The sequence below is a fragment of the Pezoporus occidentalis genome, unplaced genomic scaffold (assembly GCF_034315485.1).
Source record: "Pezoporus occidentalis ecotype Australia unplaced genomic scaffold, CSIRO_AGI_Poc_V1 ctg50, whole genome shotgun sequence".
Taxonomy (NCBI): Eukaryota; Metazoa; Chordata; class Aves; order Psittaciformes; family Psittacidae; genus Pezoporus; species Pezoporus occidentalis.
Window position 1 is genome coordinate 4,015,025 of NW_026915836.1, and position 19,916 is coordinate 4,034,940.

The 19,916-nt window shown below is 44.5% G+C and overlaps 1 protein-coding gene across 4 annotated transcripts in view; it reads left to right on the forward strand.

Moving 5' to 3' along the window:
- PACC1 (proton activated chloride channel 1) overlaps positions 1-18,381 on the forward strand; it is an 86,207-nt gene extending 67,826 nt beyond the window's left edge. For 2 of the 4 annotated variants that reach the window (XM_062637097.1, XM_062637095.1), the window contains 7 exons: positions 3,596-3,692; positions 5,201-5,410; positions 6,854-7,008; positions 8,493-8,635; positions 14,951-15,095; positions 15,756-15,860; positions 17,689-18,381. In XM_062637097.1, the coding sequence (XP_062493081.1) occupies positions 3,596-3,692; positions 5,201-5,410; positions 6,854-7,008; positions 8,493-8,635; positions 14,951-15,095; positions 15,756-15,860; positions 17,689-17,850 (1,017 nt within the window). In that variant the 3' untranslated portion in view covers positions 17,851-18,381. Of the gene's footprint in view, positions 1-3,532; positions 3,693-5,200; positions 5,411-6,853; positions 7,009-8,492; positions 8,636-14,950; positions 15,096-15,755; positions 15,861-17,688 lie in introns of all 4 variants that reach the window. The other 2 variants (XM_062637096.1, XM_062637099.1) reach the window with 2 other exon arrangements.
- Positions 18,382-19,916: the final 1,535 nt, after the last annotated feature.

Here is a 19,916-nt window from a genome sequence, read left to right on the forward strand (position 1 = left end):
AGGAGGGCGTCTGTCGGGCGTGAGAAGCGCTTTGGTACCGGAGCTGTCGCACACGCCACTGAAGCCGCATTATCCTCCTGAGCCCGAGGCAGCCCGTGGTTTGCATATCAATGTACGGGCTCGTTCCTATCGCTCGTGCTAGGGATACGAGCTGTTGGTGCCAAGTTCCGTAGCGATAGAGACTTGCAGCAGAGCGCTTTTGTTTGCATCTTGAAGGCGAAACGAGTGCAGATGTTTGCCTTCCTCTGCATGTGATGGATGGTCTGGGGCTCTGTTTTAATATAGAATCATGGAATCACAGAATAGTTTGGGTTGAAGTGACCCTAAAGCTCCTCCAGTTCCAACCCCTGCCACGGGCAGGGACCCCTTCCGCTAGAGCAGGTTGCTCCAAGCCCCTGTGTCCAACCTGGCCTTGAGCACTGCCAGGGATGGGGCAGCCACAGCTTCTCTGGACACCCTGTGCCAGCGCCTCAGCACCCTCACAGGGAAGAGCTTCTGCCTCAGATCTAACCTGAACTTGCCCTGTTTCAGTTTGAACCCATCACCCCTTGTTCTTTTTTTAATTTAGTAGTGTCTGTTTAGTTTCATCTTCCGGTCTTTGTGCCAGGCTAGAAGGCATTGGAAGGTGATGTATCAGTGGAGCAGCAAAAAACCTGTATGGACAAGTTCTTTTATTTAAGAATTTTATCCAGAAGGATGGTTTTATCCATGGTTATCAGGATGAAATTAACTCACGTAAGAGCTTGCATGTAGGGAAGGTACTTGAGAGGGTTAATGAAGTCACGGTGATGCCTAAAGTGTGGCTATGCATGCTACACTTCTACCATGTGTATCAGCCAGGACAGACACTGCTCCATATGTTAGGGATTGTCCCAGATGCTATTCCGCGAGTCTAGATGCTGTATAAGTGCAGTGGCTGTGTTTCCATCCTTTCTCCAGCATCTGGGCCAGTCTGTGATGCTCCTGTCCCTAGCAGGGATGCTCAAATGTCTGGAATTGCCTTTTCTGATCTTCTCTTTGTTCAGTGCTTTTCTATGTGCAGCCATGAAAAGGAGCTGCCAGGTCACAGGCAGGCTCCTGCTTTTGTTCCTCAGCTGTAAGTGCTGAGCCCAGAGGAATGCTGAACAAAGGTCTGTTCCATGCCCTTCCTGCTCTTGACATCCTATCATATCTGCATCCTATTGCAAGTTTAACTATCCTGCAAGTTTGTGTTCCTTCTGCACCATGCTTCACCTCTTTGCCAAAAGTAGGATGTGGGAAGAGCTAGCCTGTGAGGGTGAGCACTGCTGGCATATACCAGCTTCACTGATGTTCTTTGCCTTGATGTGGGGATTCTGTGTGAAGTGTGAAGAACCTGTCACGCTGTGCTTCCTGTCGCTATGAGGTTGTAGCTGAGTGTGCCTGTGAGCTATTAGGTTTGTAGGTCTGTGCTGCTGTGTGCCTTATGGCATCTGTTTGCTTAGAACATGGTAGCTGAGCCAGGAGCAGCACTAGGCTCCTGGTGGCCTCAGCCGGTTTGTGCAACTTCTTGTCAAGTCAGGTGTTCAGTGTTTGCAGTGGCATTAGTTGGTTTTAGAGGTCTTACACATCAGCTGAACCTCCTCACTGTGAATCAGGCAATGTTGGCACTCCTGCTTTTGACCAGCTTTCTTCCCCTGGCTTTATGTGCGAAAAGCTTATGAAACCATGTCTGCCCTGTGAAGAGAGATAAGAAACCATAGTTGCATGTTGTTTAGGGTTTTGGTTCGTTTCTAATGAATACTGAAAGGTTAGCTTTTCTGAGTTTTTGTTCTGTGTCTTGAAGAGGATAAGAGATGTGGCACATTGTGGTGTTTGAACAGGTGCTGGGATCTCCTTGTTGTCCTGAGCAGAACTCACTTATCCTCTACATACCCTCAGTTGATGAGGTGCCTGTGCATTGGGAACTGTGACTGAACCAGAGAGGTGGTGGAGTCAGCTGAGAAACAGCAGTGACTTTATAACTGATGTTACAAACCTTTTGGATCAGCTGTGTGTAAGGGATTTGCATGAGTGTAATTTGAACTGCTTTGTCTGCTGATTCAGTCTAACCAGTACAGGAGGTTCAGGAATCATTCTTCTTGTGTCAGAATAGCTTATTTTGGGTCAGGTAAACAAATAGAACTGGTTTGTGTGTTTCTGCAGAAAGGAGCAGGATGTTAATTTTTCCTTACTTTTTTTACTTATCTCCATAAAATATCTTCTACTGGACCCTACTGAGTGTCCTGCAAGTGAGATGAGTTTAGCCTATTAGCTACCTGTTTGCTCCATGCTTCACACCATGGGAAACCATGCCTTATTTATGTACAAAGCATTTAAAAACAACTGGGTAACTGCTTTCAACTTGCTTTGCATGGTGGAAATCAACACAGGAATCCAGCAGGAGGTGATGGAGACTTTACATCAGACTGCGAAGACGTAAAAGGAGTGGACTCTTTCCTAATAAGTGCAAATGATGGTTTGTTAATGGTATAATGATGGTTTCAATACTGAATTGAAGTTGGGTGAAATAAAAGCACTTCCTTATGGATACACGTGCGTTACTGTTGAGTAAGTTGGGGGTGTGAGGTTTAATAGCAGTCGGTGTGGCTGCTGCATCAACTGTGCCCCCGTTTTCCTTGAAGTGGGAATAAAGCTAATCTTTCTTATCTAGTGATGTAGGTGATGCTGAGTCTAAATCCAAGTCTAAACATCTTGGACAGTTACTGTGCACCACACGATGTGGAAGGTTTGCCTTGCTGTAACTTGTTTGTCAGTCCATGCCACAAAAGAGATTTGGAAAACATACAGGAGATACTTCATATATATATATAAAGTCTAATGCTTCACGATCTCCTGTGGTGCCTCTCTGATGTGACAAGCCGCTGCATTTGGCAGCAGCGTCTTGGCAGTTTGGGCTCAGAAATCTGAATAGCAAAACAAGAAAACATCTGGGTTTGGAAGGAGTGTAAGAATAGTTAGTTGCATAACCACTAATATTTAATAATATGTATAGTGAGCTCAACTAAGGACCAGAAATGTAGAGATGTTCGACTGTTGTCTTGTAATGACCCACTACCTATGTGGCTGAGGCTGCATTTGAGTTGCTTGTCCTAATACCTGTCAAAATGCAACTCGCTCTTTTTGCATCTCTTTCCTAAGATGTGCTAATGCTTTGTGTGCTGGTATGTGCTGTGGTTTGTCTATGCCTAAAACTACATTGTTGAGTGATGAAGTTCCTGCTTATTTCAGAGGACATTGTCCTAATTGGGGGTTTAAAGTGAGCTGAAGCTGCCAGGGAAACAATTGCTTTGATCTTGAAAGAAATGGTGATGTTATTGGTGAAGTGGCAGGGTAGAAGTAGGTTAAATTTAATGTGCCGGTTCTCTTTTTGCAGCAGGTCACTTAATTTTTAGCTGTAGGTCTACGTAAATGTGGCTCTAGTTCACAAGTGGAGCAGATGTTGGGTGCTCTTGAACTGGGGGCGTGTTCTTGTGTGTTTGGTTAGTTGGAGCCTCTTTTATTTGTACCATAGAAATTCCAGCAATTACGAGTTGAGAGCATGTTTGGAAATTGAACCACTGTTTTAACTACACAGCTGAGTGAAGATGTGGAGCGAGCGTCTGAAAACCCAACAGATGAGAGAGAAGGAGAGATGGAAGTGCATGAAGATGCCAGCTCTGTTATTCTACCAGGTGAGATCTACTGAGTCAGAAATTACCCATTTTAAGTGCCTGATAAGCTGCTTCTGTGTATGGATTTGGTTGTGGTTTGTTGTATTTATCTTTTTTATTGCACTTCTGAAAGCAAACAAGCCACTAAAATACTTATTTGGGGGAATAAACTGCTAAATTACTTATTTGTGGAATAAGCCCAGGAGCTTTCCAAAGATTGAGATGAGAACATTTCTCCATCATGAACTGTGCTCAGTCAAAGAAGACTGAGCATATCTGGTTCTGAGCTAGCTCGGTAGGTCTTCTTCCTTTATGCTGTATCTTTCCTGAGTTGCAGTGGATTGCAAGTAGAGTCTGTGCCAGGTTCACGTGAGCAAGATGTGATATTGAACAGATGTGCTTTTACACAGATTTTAGTTAGACTGTTCAGACCTGCTTTGGAGGGTGAGGACAGTGCTAAGTGGGCTGATTGCCGCTCAGGTGTAGGCATTAAGATAAAGCAAGCTGAGGTGAGTATTGTCTAAATGCTTTACAGCTGCTCAAGACATACTTGTTTCCAAAGTGCAATTTTTTGCATATTAGTGTCCTAATTTCCTTGGCTGTGATCTCTTGGGAATTCATATGTGACTATGGTAAGAGGTTATGTGTTCAGTAGGATTTACTAAAAGGTTGGTGTTTGCTGTGGTAAAGAACAAACACCAAACCATGCTATTACAGTTGAAGGGCAGAATGTGGCAGGGCCTGACTCATTAAATTACACTACACAGAAGAGCCAGCATAAAATATGCCTACTTATCTCCTTTTATATGTTTTAATGTTTACGGTCAAAACATGGTGTGTAAATCAGGAGCACATGAGCATTTTCCTTAAAAGTGTTGGCAAAAGAAACAGTGAATGCAAGGAGGATGGGGAAAGCAGTGTCTGTGTTGAAGTGAAACTAATGTGAAGATCTTCAGAGAATAAGCTTGGAGGGCAAGGAGACTGTGAAACTTCTGCAGTACACACAGCTTATGAACTAGAGGGTAACAAATATCTAGTGACTTCTGTGGTGGGGATGCAGTGCACATAGCTGTGGGTATAGCACTGCAATATTAAATCTCTCTGTTGATGCGTATACTGCATGTGTAAGAGACACTTCAGACTGGGAGGGGGAAAAAGGAGTTACTTTTTCTAGGAGGAAAGATTGATTATCAACAGACATTTTTTTTCCCCTTACAAACTTTGAACTTTGCTTCTGAGTTGTCCTTCTTGAAAACAACCCTTGTTTCCTGCCTGCCGTGTCCTGAAGCACAGTGCCAAATTCAGCTAGTGAAAAAGAGGCACAATCTGTGGATGACTATAGCTCATGCTTGAGAAAGAAGCGTCTGTCTCATCATCAAAACCAGTAATAGTTGTAGGGTTTTTTTTTTAAATCAAGCCAATTTTGAGGGTTACTTTCCTTGTGTGATTGATCTCTAAATTCATGCTTCACAAACTGAGCCCATGTATCTGTATTTTGAAGCCCTAATCCATATTCTGTTTGGTTCCAGATAGTGAACTGGGCACCACTGCCCCTTCTTTGCGTTTCAGCAAGACCTGCCTAAAGAATGTTTTTTCAGTAATTCTCCTGTTTATTTATCTGCTGCTCATGGCTGTAGCTGTGTTCCTTGTCTACCAAACCATCAGTGACTTCAGGGAGAAGCTCAAGCATCCAGTGATGTCTGTCTCTTACAAGGAAGTGTCCTTGTATGATGCACCTGGTAAGAGTGGTAACAAACTAAATGGGTTAAGTCGGTGTTCACATTTATCTTAGATGGCTTTAAATATTTGGTGTTGATTCTCCAGAGTGGTTCTAATGCTTTGACCCAGGTCTTTCACTTCCCTGTGTTTTTTAATCTCTGTTGTGTTGACTTTGCACTGAAATGTTAATATTGTATGGGAGATTTTGGGAGCTTTCATAGAATCGTAGAATGGCTTGGCTTGGAAAGGACCTTAAGATCATCCAGTTCCAACCCCTTGCCATGGGCAGGGACACCTCACACTAGACCAGGTTGCCCAAGGCTCTTTCTAGTGTGACCTTGAACACTGCCAGGGATAGAGCATTTACTGCTTCTTTGGGGTGGAGTGTTAGGCAACATTTCATAGATAAAAAGTGTTTGCAGACTCTAGAATTTGTCTTCTTTTAGAGAAAGGAGGTAATTCCTTATGGAAATAGTCCCAGACTTCTATTGTTCAAACAGGGTAGCACATAGGACGTGTATCAGGACTTGGTGCTGCACTGGACAGTGAGATGCTGTTGACAGTAAAGAAGGTGAATTTCTCAAACCAACCCCAAAACAACCACAGTGCCACTTTCTGCTTCTGTTGTGCATTGTTTACAACTTGGTATTACGTCAGTAGGCAGTGCAAGTGGGATGTGACTGCAGGGAACAATGTTGGCATCAAAATGCAGTGTGGCATCAGAAAACTGGGTTGCAGCTCGCAGGAGGGATTACGCCACTGAAGCATTTGGGAATAATGCTATCTGTTGTTATTATCTTTTTAAATTATCCAGTAACCATTCATAAATAGAGCTACTGTGGTAGCTACTGTGGTAGCAAGTGCAGCTCAAACAGTCGTAGGGCAGTTTCCAGTTTAAAAATTACATTCATTTGAAGTGATACCGCATTTTACACGTGTAATTGTGGCTGAAAGGTGTTTCGAGTTGTTGCCATATTCCTGTAGTTGTTTTTCTATATAGTCAGTTAGGCTCAGCTCTGTAAATAGATCCAGCATTCGGACCATGAGGATCTAACTGTAAGAGCAGGGTCGCCACCACTTCCCCTTTAGATTTTTCCTCATATGAGGTTTTCATACAGCAATGGGAAGCAAATGTCACTTAAGGCAATAGAGCAACATGCATATAAATCCAAAAAGTATTGTCGGGGGTCCCTGCCGGACAGGTCACCTCGGTTGGGTGGGTTAATCATCTAATACTTCAAATCACAGGGGTTTTTTGGTAGTTGGTCTAGATTATCTTCAGGCAAGCTTGTTTCCAATAATAAATGTGACATACGTGGTGTAAAAGGAGTTTTGGTTTTGGGCCTTGTGTTTTGCTAGCCTTCTACAGCTGAGGTGACTGAGGTTCTTAAAGTGTGCAGACTTGGGTCTGAAGTAGTAGGTTTATGGTATATATGAATGTTTTTCTTTCTCTCCCCAAACAGGTATTGCCTTTTATCCAGGCAAGGCTCAGCTGCTGAGCTGCAAGCATCATTACTATGATCACATTCCACCTCTGATTAATCCAGGTCAGCCAGGAGACATTGACTGCACCACTCGGAGAATCAACTACACAGATCCTTTTACTAATCAATCTATGGTAATAATAATAATACAATACAACAAAGCTCATTTGGGGGAGAGGGAGGGTGTTCTGCTCCTAATGATATTTGGAAGTAAAAATACTTACTGAGTGCTGCAAAAAATCCTTGCTTCTATTTCTTTTTTTTCAAGCCATCTGTCCTTTTGTTCTCAGAAATGTAAAAGACCTCAGTCAGTGTGTGTGTTATGGAACATCAGCTGTCAGTGGGGGTGTGCAGCATGAAAGCCTGAATGGGACAAAATAAGTCATTTTTCACAATGAAACTCTTGCTTCATTCCTCTCCTAAATGAACAGCCAAGCATGCTCCTTGATATAGTAAATCTGGCTTTGACTGAAAGCAGGAGCAGTTGTTCTCTTAAAGCGGGAGAGCTTATCTCTTTTTGTATGTTTGCTGGGAATTAGGCACTATTTTTGTCACATTTGGAAGAATTGTAACTGGGCACCAAGCGTTTCATTACACTGAAATGCCGTGAGCCAATAAAATGGGTACACTGAGTGACAGCCTGTCTTAAAGCGCCCTTAAAAATGCAGTCTAGCTTCTGTATAAATAAATGCTGAAAAAAATGAAGTCTTAAATATGCATTTCTAAATTAATTGCTCAGGTTTTTTTGAAGGCAACTAAGTGTGAACAAGCAAACTCTGTAGGTACCCATTTAGTCAGCTATTTCCTCTTCATGTTTTGCCTTTTGTCTAGTCACTGTTTCTTTCTTAAGGGAAGCGGCTCCTTAGTGTATGTGAAAGTAATACTCTAGGTGCAAGTCTAATTTCTGCCACTCACATGCTCTTTTTGCATGTTTTAGCAAATGAAGGACCTGCATTTTGTGCTGTGTGGTACGTTCATGTAGGAGCTTGCTCATCCAATAAGCTCTAGTCCTGCAGAGGAATGGAGAGACACTGGAGGCAGAGACCTCTGAACCACGTAGAGTCCTGTTCACACTGTCTTAAGTCCTTTTGCAAGCAGCAGCTTGCTGTTTGATATGATGCCTGCACTACATTAAGTTGTATTTTGCCTGCCAGCATTTGTTGTGGTGTTTTTTTTTCCTTTTGGCAGCTTACTTGAGGTGCTGGGGCTGCGAAACTGTTCCTCCATTTCACATCAGAAGCCTGATGTTCTTCTCAACACTAGACTCCACATTGACTTGTTTCATGTCAAGAGCTGAAAGTCTGTAGACTTTACTGCTCAAAACAGCTTGGATTGTCCTGCAGAATGCAGGTTCCACATGAATTCAAAGGACTCTGATACAAACTAAAGCTGATTTCTTAGGAAAACACTAAATGGTGATGTAAAGGCTTTATCCTTAAACTGAAAGGAGGGATCCAACTGGCATTCTTAAGCGTTGTAGTAGGGGCATACTTAGTAGCAGCCAAGAAAATCTCAATGTGTATTAGATTTCGATACAGTATTAGTGACAGATGGCAAATTCATGAACAGGACATGAGGATTCCTTTGGTACTCTCACCACCTCTCTGTTTGCTTACAGAAGTATGCTTTGGTTGTTCAAGGCCCTCGTGATGTGAAGAAAAAGGAACTGGTGTTTTTGCAGTTTCATTTAAATGGAACAGACCAGGATTTTAGTGCCATTGACTACCTTCTGTTCTCTTCTTTCGAAGAGTTCATCAACAGGTATGTGAAGGGCTGAGCCTGTTAACTGCATTAAACTAGCTGCAACAAAACTAGTAAAAGCAGGGCCTTTTTAGCTGAAATCAGAGAGAGATCAGATCCCTAGATGGATTTGTTGTGACTTCTCTGGAAGCTTGGCTGTATTGTTCTGTGTTACAAGGTTTTTGTAAGATTCTACAGAATGTGATAATTGCATAGGTGTGGTTTCAGATTTGCTTTTTATTGGTTTGGCATTGATGCCATGGGAGTGACAGATCCATCTTCTTATTTTAGCAGGAGTGGAATCAGAGAATCATACAGTAGTTTGGGTTGGAAAGCAACCTAAGATCACCCAGTTCCAACCCTCTGCCATGGGCAGGGGCACCACACACTAAACGCTGTCACCCAAGGCTCTCCAAGTCTCACCACTTTCACAGGGAAGAACTTCTGCCTTAGATCTAACCTGAACTTGCCCTGTTTCAGTTTGAACCCATCACCCCTTGTCCTGTCGCTGCAGTCCCTGATGAAGAGTCCCTCTCCAGCATCCTTGTAGCCCCCTTCAGACACTGGAAGCTGCTCTGAGGTCTCCACTCAAATCCCGTCTTGACCTTTCTTGAAAGCCCCACACTTTTTACACGCTTTGTGAGAGTCAGTTTCATACTTGAATTTAAATTAAAGCAAAAATTAAATAGTTAAGGGCTGTTCTCTCTGTAATGCAGATTAAAAGCTAGTCAAGATGTTAGTCACAGTGAGACCTAATAGAAAGCCTTAACTTGGTAGTATTCAGATGGTCAGTGAAAAAGGGACAGGGAATAAAGGCCATAAGCAGAACAGAATCAGGTGAGGAGAGGAAGAGAACTAGCAGATTTTAATGTAAAAAAAGCGTTTTTGGAGTCTTGGACATGATGGTACTGGTGCGTTTCAGATGGAGCAAAGACTGGAAGTGTTCAGTCACAGTAGCTCTGGGTGGCCAGAGACCAATTATATGAATTTGCTTTTTACAAGGCATTCTTATTTCAGTGAAGGAGAGCTCTTAAGTCATTAAATACTTTCTATTACTGTACTAAACCACCTTATATAATGCTAATGTTCCAGGTATTTTAAGCATTGATGTTTTAGGGTGAAAAAATACCAGTTAAGAGTAGTGATGTAAAAGGTGCGACCTGTTCTTCTTGTGTTGTTTTTTCTCAGTTTTTGTGGCCTGTGCTGCAGTTAGTGGTATGTATGGCTAGATGCACAGCTCTTTCTATACTGCAGGACGCAAGCACTGAGACACAACCCCATGAAACACAGAACAGAAGGCACAGTTGTGTTGCATCTGGTTCTTTGGCTCTTTGCAGAATGAGTCAGCTTGCCAAGACCCAGCTTGGTCTGTGCATACAACCAAGTCTTGGAAGCCCTGTTTCTGTGCTCATTGTATCAGTTTGCACCTAAGCCATTTTAAAGAGCTGCTTCTTCCCAAGTTAAAACATGTATGTCCTATTTAAGCTGGCAGTATTTCTGCAAGCAAGCTGCAAGTCTGCATGCTGCTGTCCCAAACACTTGTGCCACATGTTCTGCACAGACAGGATGGACATGCAAAACAGCAGTAAGCAGTCCAGCAAAGTCCTAGCTTCAAGACTGTGTTTATGCCAGTGTAGGTGAATTGGTAAGAGCTGTCTGTAAGCTGCCTGGGAGAAGGAAATGGTGGTGCCTGTTTGAGGATACATCCTTTGTGCCTGTTTGTAGCAAGCGTTAGGAATGTGAGTTGAAACTGGTTTTGAACTGACCCAGATAATGGTAAACTGAGCAAAGGTACGTAGGCCTTTAAACCTAGTGGTAAATGCTCTGTATGTCTAGGTGAAATGCAGTTAAGAGAACCAGTTGTGCACAGGAGGCCAGCAGGGTCTCTTTTATAGCATCCTTCAAATCTTGGTGCAAATTGTGTGGCTTTTCTTGCTCAGTATTGGATATTGCTGAGTGGCATCCCAGGGCAGGAGCTGGACAGGCGCAGGGCAGGTTGAAAGTTTGCCTTTACTCCTGACTCTGAATTGAAACCAGATGCATAAGTGGAATGTACTCATCCTGTCCAGCTTCTAGCAGAAGAGAAAATAGAAATGATTTCTGGTTCATCAGCGGATGCTAAATTTAGTTGAAGGGAAGTCTAAGATGCATGTAGGAGCTGTTGTGTGTCCTTCCATACTGCCTTGAAAACTTCAGTTACTGGCTACTGTTGACTACTTTTTCCAGAGCAGGTGTCTCACTCACTGGTTATGTGAGAATATTCTTAGCACTGTGTGCAGCAATTCATGTAAAGTGCTATTAAAGATGCTGAGATACATGCTATAAAACTCCTGCGTTATCATCACGACAGCTTTTTGCCAGGGCTGCAAAGGACTTAGGTTGGGCTGGACAGGCAGACTGCTGTGAAATATATGTGCAGGGATTCCATCATCTTAAATCACAATACAAACCCCCTTGAAACTGGTGAGAAGAGTCTTGCTGTACCTACACCACAGTGTGTGTAGACAATACTACATGCAGCTTGCTTTGCTTTATATAGCAATAATCACATGAGTGAAGGCTGCTGCAAGCATCAGCCATAAGCAGTAATAAAAACGGCATCTAGAGATTTGTATCTTTGTTTTCTGAAGCACAGCAAGCGATGAGGGCTCAAGTAAGGTCCAGTTGTTTCTGTCAAGGGTTTTATTGTCTTCTGTTAGAATTGGATGGACAGACTACAGTGAATCTGGCACTGCCTGCTAGTTTTGTTCTGGCCTTCACAGAACACCACTGAACTGTGTGCTATTGTTGGCCTGTGAGTTGGAGGGATATAGCCACTGGCTTCTTTCTTCTCCTTTCTGTTTTTAAGCCAGCAGCAGCTCTTGTCTTTACCATATTAATTGGAGGGAAGGAAATAATGAAACCCTTAAAAGTGTAGCTAAAAATACAAGTTCCTTTTCTGAACTGTCATTAGTATAATGCATGGGTTTAAGAGGAAAATTCTCTGAGCGCATTACTGACAAAACTATTGTTAGCACAGCCTGTAAAATAACTTGTGGTCATGTAAAATGGTGAATACCAGTCTGAACAGATCAGAGATTATTTAAGGGTTGAAACAAAGCTCTGTGTTCATGTCTGTGGTCTGGATTGCTGTGTGCAGAGAAATAAGTTACAATATAGAAGGGCCAAAACTTTTGGTCCTGTACCATCAGAACCTACATTAGACCCCATGGCTGGCTGAGGGCTTCTCAGCCTAGGGAAAAGCAAAGGCAATAAACACAAACTGGATTTGACCCGTCTGTGGGTTTAGCTCTTGCTGGTGCTTTGGAATCTGCTGGTGGGGTGTCCTAAGCTGCCTCTGCCTCCCGCGGGTTGGTCCATAGAGATTGGTGTGAGAAAGATGCACTGCAGCGCTACACCCCAGTCCAGAACTGGGATGGTGACTTCCACCTTTGGGACAGATCCCATCTGTCATGGTCTGATGTTACCGGTCCGCGATGGGCAGTGGTTACCAGGGAGCGTAGGCTGAGTGAGGCAGTGGCCTTGTGCATGTCCCTTTCCCTGCTATGATGTGGGAATTCTGGCATGGTTTTGAGGTGCAGTTAATGCCCCAGGGAAGCCTGGTGCAGGGTATTCCGTTCATGTAAAGGATCACGTAAGAGAGAACTTACTGAACGCAACAAACAAACGTGCAGCCTCTGCAGGTTGTCTTTGGGGCAAAGGAGTAAAAAGAAGCTGCCTGGAGAGTTGATCTTCAGGTTAAAGTGCCTATATCGTGTTCATTTAATGTGTCTGGGGTTTAAGCTGTGTTATTTGCCCTCTGCTATCACTTATGCAAAGCTTTTGCCTCTCTTTTGACTCTGTGGCAGTGGTCTGGATTATGGGCACTCGTAAAGAGATCCCATCTGAGATCATTCCTCCACAGCTTCTCCTAAGATATTATTAATCTTTCTTTTTCAAGCCTACAATTACAGTTGAAGGCAAAGTATACTGCTGCTGTCTGCCTACCATTGAAGTTGTGGCTGTAACCTTCAGCTCTGTGTTGTAACTTCCTGCCTCAATTTTCCATGTTGGTTTGGAAAGCTTTTCTAGGGTGCTGTATTTAGTCAGGCATTAGGCATATGACTGGCTGGCAGGGTGCTAATTCTGTATGTTCCCCTGAGTGGCAAAGCTTTGCTCTTCCTTCTGTCCCATCAGCTGCTGCTGTACCCATACACGTAGCCCAGGGGGAAGAAATCAGTGTCACATTAGATCTTCCTGTGTCATTGGTTTGCATGGTGAGGAGCAGTGGGCTTTCACTTTAGCTTTGCCCATGTCTTTCTTGTGGTGCCCTGCCATCCTGTTGGGATCACTAAACAAGCACCTAATGTTACAAAGATATAAAGACAGTGCTGACTTGGACAGTCACTCTTGGGATATCATCTGCCTTGATGGGCAAAGCGTCTTAGTTTTTCTTTCCAGGAACTCTTCTCCTTTCTGTTTGTATGCAGAATTTTTACGTCTCCTGTCTTTTTTCTTTTTCCTTAGTTTCCGGGATCAGGGTTCCGTTTGTTCCTGCAAACCAAGATGCCTTGTCTGCAAGGCAGCAATAGTGCACACTGATAAAAAGAATACATGCTGATGGGTATTCTGCTCGGGCTGAATAGATGAACACGCACACGTTCATAGGAAGGCAAAATCTAGCAAAGCCATTGCTCTGCAGCCAGGCCTTCAAACACACAACTCGGAGATGTAAAAATCCAGTCAGTGCTAGGACAGGACAGATCTGTTCTCTGGGACAAGAGCTTGCTGCTTTAGCTCGGCTTTTCTTCATCTTTCCATCTTTCCCCTGAAAGACCAAAATGCTTTGATTTCCCAGCAGACCCAGTCATGCACCTGGTGAGACCCCACTTGTAGCACTGTGTGCAGTGCTGGTGTCCTCAGCATAAGAAGGACATGGAGCTGTTGGAGCAAGTCCAGAGGAGGCCACGAGGTTGCTCAGGGGCTGCAGCACTTCCCACATGGAGACAGGCTGAGAACGTTGAGGATGTTCAGCCTGGAGAAGAGAAGCTGTGTGGAGACCTCAGAGCAGCTTCCAATGTCCAAAGGGGGCTACAAGGATTCTGGAGAGGGACTCTTCATCAGGGGCTGCAGCGACAGGACAAGGGGTGATGGCTTCAAACTGAAACAGGGCAAGTTCAGGTTAGATCTAAGGCAGAAGCTCTTCCCTGTGAGGGTGCTGAGGCACTGGCACAGGGTGCCCAGAGAAGCTGTGGCTGCCCCATCCCTGGCAGTGTTCAGGGCCAGGTTGGACACAGGGGCTTGGAGCAACCCGCTCGAGTGGAAGGTGTCCCTGCCCATGGGGAGGGGGTTGTAACTGGATGATCTTAAGGTTCTTTCCAGCCCAGACCTGTCTGTGATTCTGTGACCTTCTGTCATAGAAGCAAATTATACTCTTCCCCTAGGAAGATGGATTTACTCTGAGTCAAAGCCCTTTCCCGTGTCTTGAGCACGCTGATATATCTCTGCAGCCTGAAATCCATGTTAAGTAAAGCTCAACTCTGTGCTCTAATGGTTCATGACTCATTGCAGTGGTTTTCCCCTTCATTTCAAATGAAACCTTCTTGGAAAAGCAGCTGCAGGGCCAGTCTTACTTCATAGAGATGATGTGAAAGTGGCTGAAATCCCAGTGCTGAGGAGCTCCAAGTAAACAGCACGGGTCATTCACCGTGTCCTGTGCAGTTTATAGAGAAGGATGGAGACCAGATATGCCTTGGAGCTACCTCCTTGCCACTTGCAGCATGAGGGAAGCCTTAAAATGCCTTATGCTCACTGTATTTAAAAACAAGGCACGAAGCAATCCTGCTGTTCTGGGGCTACTGGGAAAACAGCCATGGTATTGCAAAAATAACACCAAAATAATGGGAATACACCAAATACAAATGTCAAAGTATTTTAAGTATGTCTGCATTGCCACCCATTCATTTGCATCCCAGAAATGGGAGGAAGCAGCCTGCCCTGCCTCTAGGCAACTCCTTCCACCTATTGCATTGGGGTGAGTTGTTCCTGGGGTCTTGGCTCTGCTCTTTGTCCCAGAGATGAGCAGAATGAACCCCCCTATAAGGCAGAACAACCCCTGGGATGAGGCAGAACCCCATGGGGATGATAGGGCACGAGGTAACTCACGTTCTTCTGCAGTTAAGAACCCAAGTGCAGGTGCTGTCACGGATCACATCACTGCTCACAGTGGTTTAGATATGCCGAGTTTTAGCAATTGGGTTTTGAACATGCTTTGAAGTGCCTGTAGGTCTGACATTCTCCTGCCTGCAGCAGGACCTCCCATGCTTGGCCAGTGAAGTAATGGTCTTTTTCCTTTAGTCCAGAAAAAGCAGAATTCATGAAGGACTGTGAAAGTTCATATTCCAGCTGGAAGTTTTCCGGAGGCTTTCGAACTTGGGTCAAGATGTCCTTGGTGAAAACAAAAGAAGAAGATGGCAGTGAGACTGTTGAATTCAAACAAGAGGTAAAAAAACCAACCCAGCCAACCACTCGGAAGGAGTGTTTTGGGACATCTTAGTTTGCTATGAACTAGTGACTGCAACGATTTCAATGCTAACTGGCCAACTGAACCAGGTCTTGGGGCAAACAGCAGTGTGAGTTGGAGGAAGGGTGGGTTGGCTGGTTAAGTGAAGCATCAGGAGCTTGGGTTTTGTTTCACTGCATCCATTCCACCTTGCAGCAGGGAGCAGGTTTGGCTGTACAGTTACTTGCATTCTTAACATGGAGAGGTTCTGTAAAAGCCTCAATGTCTTGGTGTTTTTGGCTCTTGATGTGGCTTTGTGAAACACCTCAGGAAATAGGTGATGAGCTGTAGAAATACAGGGTAGAGCTGCAGCAAAGGGGTTGGACCAGAAAACAGAAGGTGGTAAAGCTCCTATGTGCTCTGAGAGTTACAGTGGTAAGTTACAGTGCTGAGAAATAGGAAAAGAGTTTGACCAAGAGGTGGAAGAAACATCTGTTCCCATACTTTGGGAGCCTGCTGTTCCACGTGGAGGAAGGCTAAACCGGAAGAGCAGTCTGCTCTTCTCACCTTCTTCCAAGCCTTTTCTGTTGCACAGCAGACTCATTGCACCGCTGCATCAGGTAACCTGCACCTTTGTTTCCTCTTTTCCCCTCTGCCCAGACCAGCGTGGTGAACTACATTGACCAGGGAACTAAACCCAGAAGCGATCAGCTGTTTTTTGTAGTATTTGAATGGAAAGATCCGTTCATACAGACTGTGCAAGATGTGAGTAACACTCTAAAGTCCCTTCTTGAACCTCTGTCGGAGTGTCCACGCTCATGGTTTATGTGGGCACAGGCCTCTGGGGCCTCATTCAGAGGAAGAGTGAGAGGTTACTGCTGAAATGTGAATTGAGGCTCTTTCTTATATCCAGTAATGCATGTTCTACAGAAGTCAGGACCATCTGATGCCTTTCCTTGGCTTGAGGATACTCAGTGTTCTGTTTGCAGCTGGAGGTCCATGTGGCTAAGAAAAAAGCATGTCTCTGTCTTACAGCAAAGGGTAGCTTCAGGTCAAGCCTGAACATTTTTGCTTAAAGAAGTGTGCTTGGATAAACTGATATAATGATTGTTACCAATTGACAAGCAAGAAACATCGGCTTGCATCAGAACAATAGCAGCGGCCTGGTCTAGCCTGTATTTGTTACTAGAATTTGGTACTGAATGTGGTGTGTGTGCCTTAAGTACGTGAGCTACATCTTGTCCTGGTTTTGAGGGTGAGGTCAGATGCTTTGCCTTCCCCATAGAGAATGGCAAAGTGTGCAGAGGAAACCTGCTAAAGACATTGTGTTTTAAATGGCCCCAGTTGTCAACTGTCAACCAGAGTCCATAACACGATGACCTGCGTGGGAATCTTCAAGAACAGGACAGGTTATTCCCCTGAGAAGGACAGGATAGGTGATTCTCCCCAGTCCCAAGAAGAACAGGAGAGGTTATTCCCCTGACAAGGACAGGAGAGGTGATTTCTCCCACTCCCCACAAAGCGACACAGAGGTGGCAGTGAGATGGCATATTTATGTTGCAGTGAAATGCCTGAGAGGAGAGGCAGGAGTGAAAGAATAGTGGTGATGATGTGTTTGGGTTTTGGCAGAAATTGTGTTGTTTGTGGATGCATGGATCAGAAAGGGAAGATCCATCCATCCATCCATCCATCCATCCACCCACCCACCCACCCACCCACCCACCCACCCACCCACCCACCCACCACCCACCCACCCACCCAACCAACCACCCACCCAGCCACCCACCCACCCACCCACCCACCCACCCACCCACCCATCCACCCATCCATCCATCCATCCATCCATCCATCCATCCATCTATTTATTTATTTATTTATTTATTTATTTATTTATCCATTTATTTATTTATTTATTTATTTATTTATTTATTTATTTATTTATTTATTTATTTATTTATTTATTTATTTATTTATTTATTTATTTATTTATTTATTTATTTATCCATCCATTTATTTATTTATTTATTTATTTATTTATTTATTTATTTATTTATTTATCCATCCATTTATTTATTTATTTATCATATTTATTTATTTATTTATTTATCCATTATTTATCCATTATTTATTTATTTATTTATTTATTTATTTATCCATTTATTTATCCATTTATTTATTTATTCCATTTATTTATTTATTTATTTATTTATTTATTTATTTATTTATTTATTTATTTATTTATTTATTTATTTATTTATTTATTTATTTATTTATTTATTTATTTATCCATTTATTTATTTATTTATTTATTTATTTATTTATTTATTTATTTATTTATTTATTTATTTATTTATCCATTGTCACACTCTTGTGCAGCACCTCCCACCACTCTGTAGTACAATATCACATTGTTGTGCACCACCTCCCACCAGAGCTTGCATCTTCATCTATTTTTTCATTACTTACAGTCAGTAGTTCACTCTTTCTCTGGCTTGTGTTGCTCAGTAGGACTGCACAGTGCAGGACTCTGCCTGCAATCCTTGACACTCTACAGAGCACTCCCTCCCTCCCAACACTGATTAATCTCTTCCAGATTGTCACAGCAAACCCCTGGAACATGATTGCTCTCCTCTGCGGCATCTTCCTCGCTCTGTTCAAGGCTGCAGACTTTGCAAAGTTAAGTGTCAAGTGGATGATCAAAATCCGCAAGAGACATCTGAAGAGGAGCCATCAAGCGAGGAACCACATAAACTGAGCCTCCACAGGCTGACCTTGGACTGCTCACAGCAGAGGGGATAGAGAATAACTGGAATAAGCTTCCGTCAGCACTGACAGGCAGAGAACACGGATGTATGTTTGCTTCCAGACAAGCCACAGCTGGACGAGCAGCCTTGGACTTCAGAAAGGAGCTTCCCTCTCAGACATGTCTAACCAACTCACGCTTTTCTTCTCCTTTAACAAGTGTACCTCAGGCTATGGGGGACCTGGGGTAGAGGAGAGAATTCAGCCATGGGGAGAACATCAACTCTCCAGTGGCTGAGGTTTCAGAAGAGGGGCAGTGTTTGAATGCTGCTCAGCACCGGTGAGCATTCAGGTGCTGCAGGAGCTGGGTTCCACAGGTGCTCCCCTCAGTTACTGCTGGGACCAGGAGCAGCGGAAGGTAAAGCACCCAACAGGAGTCTGTCCTCCCCTCCCCAAAGTGTGCATTGTAACAAAATACACTGGAATTCTATGACACGGTGGTTTGGATTTTGAGTGACTTTAATATTAAACCATACTTCCAAGACATTGCTGTGTACATTCTTTGGAAGCACCCGCTCTCACTTTCCACTTCACCCACCGCTGGATCAGGCAGGAGCAATCCTGCACAAGGATGAGGTGAGGAACAAAAAACCTGTTCCTCATGGGTCCAGCTTGAAGGAAACTCAAGCAGCTCCATACTTGGGCATCTGGGCAGAGGTGGATTTGCTCTTCCCTCTTACCCCCAGTCTTTGTTGAGGAAGTGAAGAAGTCTTTCAGGAGCCTGGCACTTGCCTGTGCTCCTGCACTACCCAGGCAGCGTGTGCTCACCCACCACGCTAGCAGGGGGGCTGCTGCTTCCTTACAGGTCCCTCATTAGTCTGGATGCCCAGCTCAGACGTGTGGCGGCTGCAGGGCAGCAGTGCCCCATGGTATGTTTGCCCCAAAAGCTTTGATGCAAGAAAAGGAGCACACCAGGTCACAGTCTGCTGCTTCCATCCGCTGCTAACAGAGTAATTAATGTAGAAGTAACCATACCAGAAGCATCCCCCTTTTTCCTTCTTGACTTCTATGGAAGAAGTTCTTTCCTGCGAGGGTGCTGAGGCGCTGGCACAGGGTGCCCAGAGAGGCTGTGGCTGCCCCATCCCTGGCAGTGTTCAGGGCCAGGTTGAATGGGCCAGGATGGAAAGGGGCCCAGCCAATGGCAAGGGGCTTGATGAGCCTTAAGACCCTTTCCAACCCTAAACCACTCTGGGATGCTATGATTCCATAAAATCTACTACTTTCAGGTGATTACCAGAGCAAATCATGGCAGTGCACTGATGTCCTGGGTTCCGCAGTAGCAGTCATGTTTTTCCTTTGGGTTAACTGGGGCAGTGCAGTGTTTTGACTTTCAGCTCGGGAACAGAGCTGATAACAAGGATATTTTGGTTTGGCCAAGGACTTTGTGAGGCTCATGCTCTGCCAGGGAGGAGCGGAGGCTGTGAGGAAGCAGAGATGGGGCGCCTGACCCGGGCTAGCCAGGGAGGTATTCCATACCACAGCACGTCATGCCCGGGGTGAGGGGTAACTGGGAGTTACCTGGAAGGACACGGGCTTCCGGGTGGAACTCGTTTTCTTGGCCGGTGGTATCATATTCTCTTCCCTTGTTATTTTCCCTTATCATTGTTGTAGTTGATAGTAGCGGTGGTGATTTGGTGCTGGACTGTTTTTGTCTCAACCCGTAGGAGTTGCACTCTCTCGATCCTCCTCCCCGTTCCTCCGGGAGCGGGGAAGGGGAGAGCCCCGGTGCAGGGAGGCGGGGGGGGAAGACGGACACGGACCTCGATTGTTGTCAGCTCGGCACCACTCACTGGGAGTGAGTGAACAAATTACCTGACTGGGTTTAAACCACGACATCTGACAAAACACAGGAGCAACAACTCACTGTAGTAGAACAAAGCCACCCTACTCACCACACCTGAAACCCAGCAGCCTTCACCTCCCTCCACCACTCCTGCCACACATCCTTCAGAGACTTGGGTAGTTAAAAGGTGCTTTGTAAAAGCCCTTCTAATTCTCCTGGTCTTTATGAACACAGAG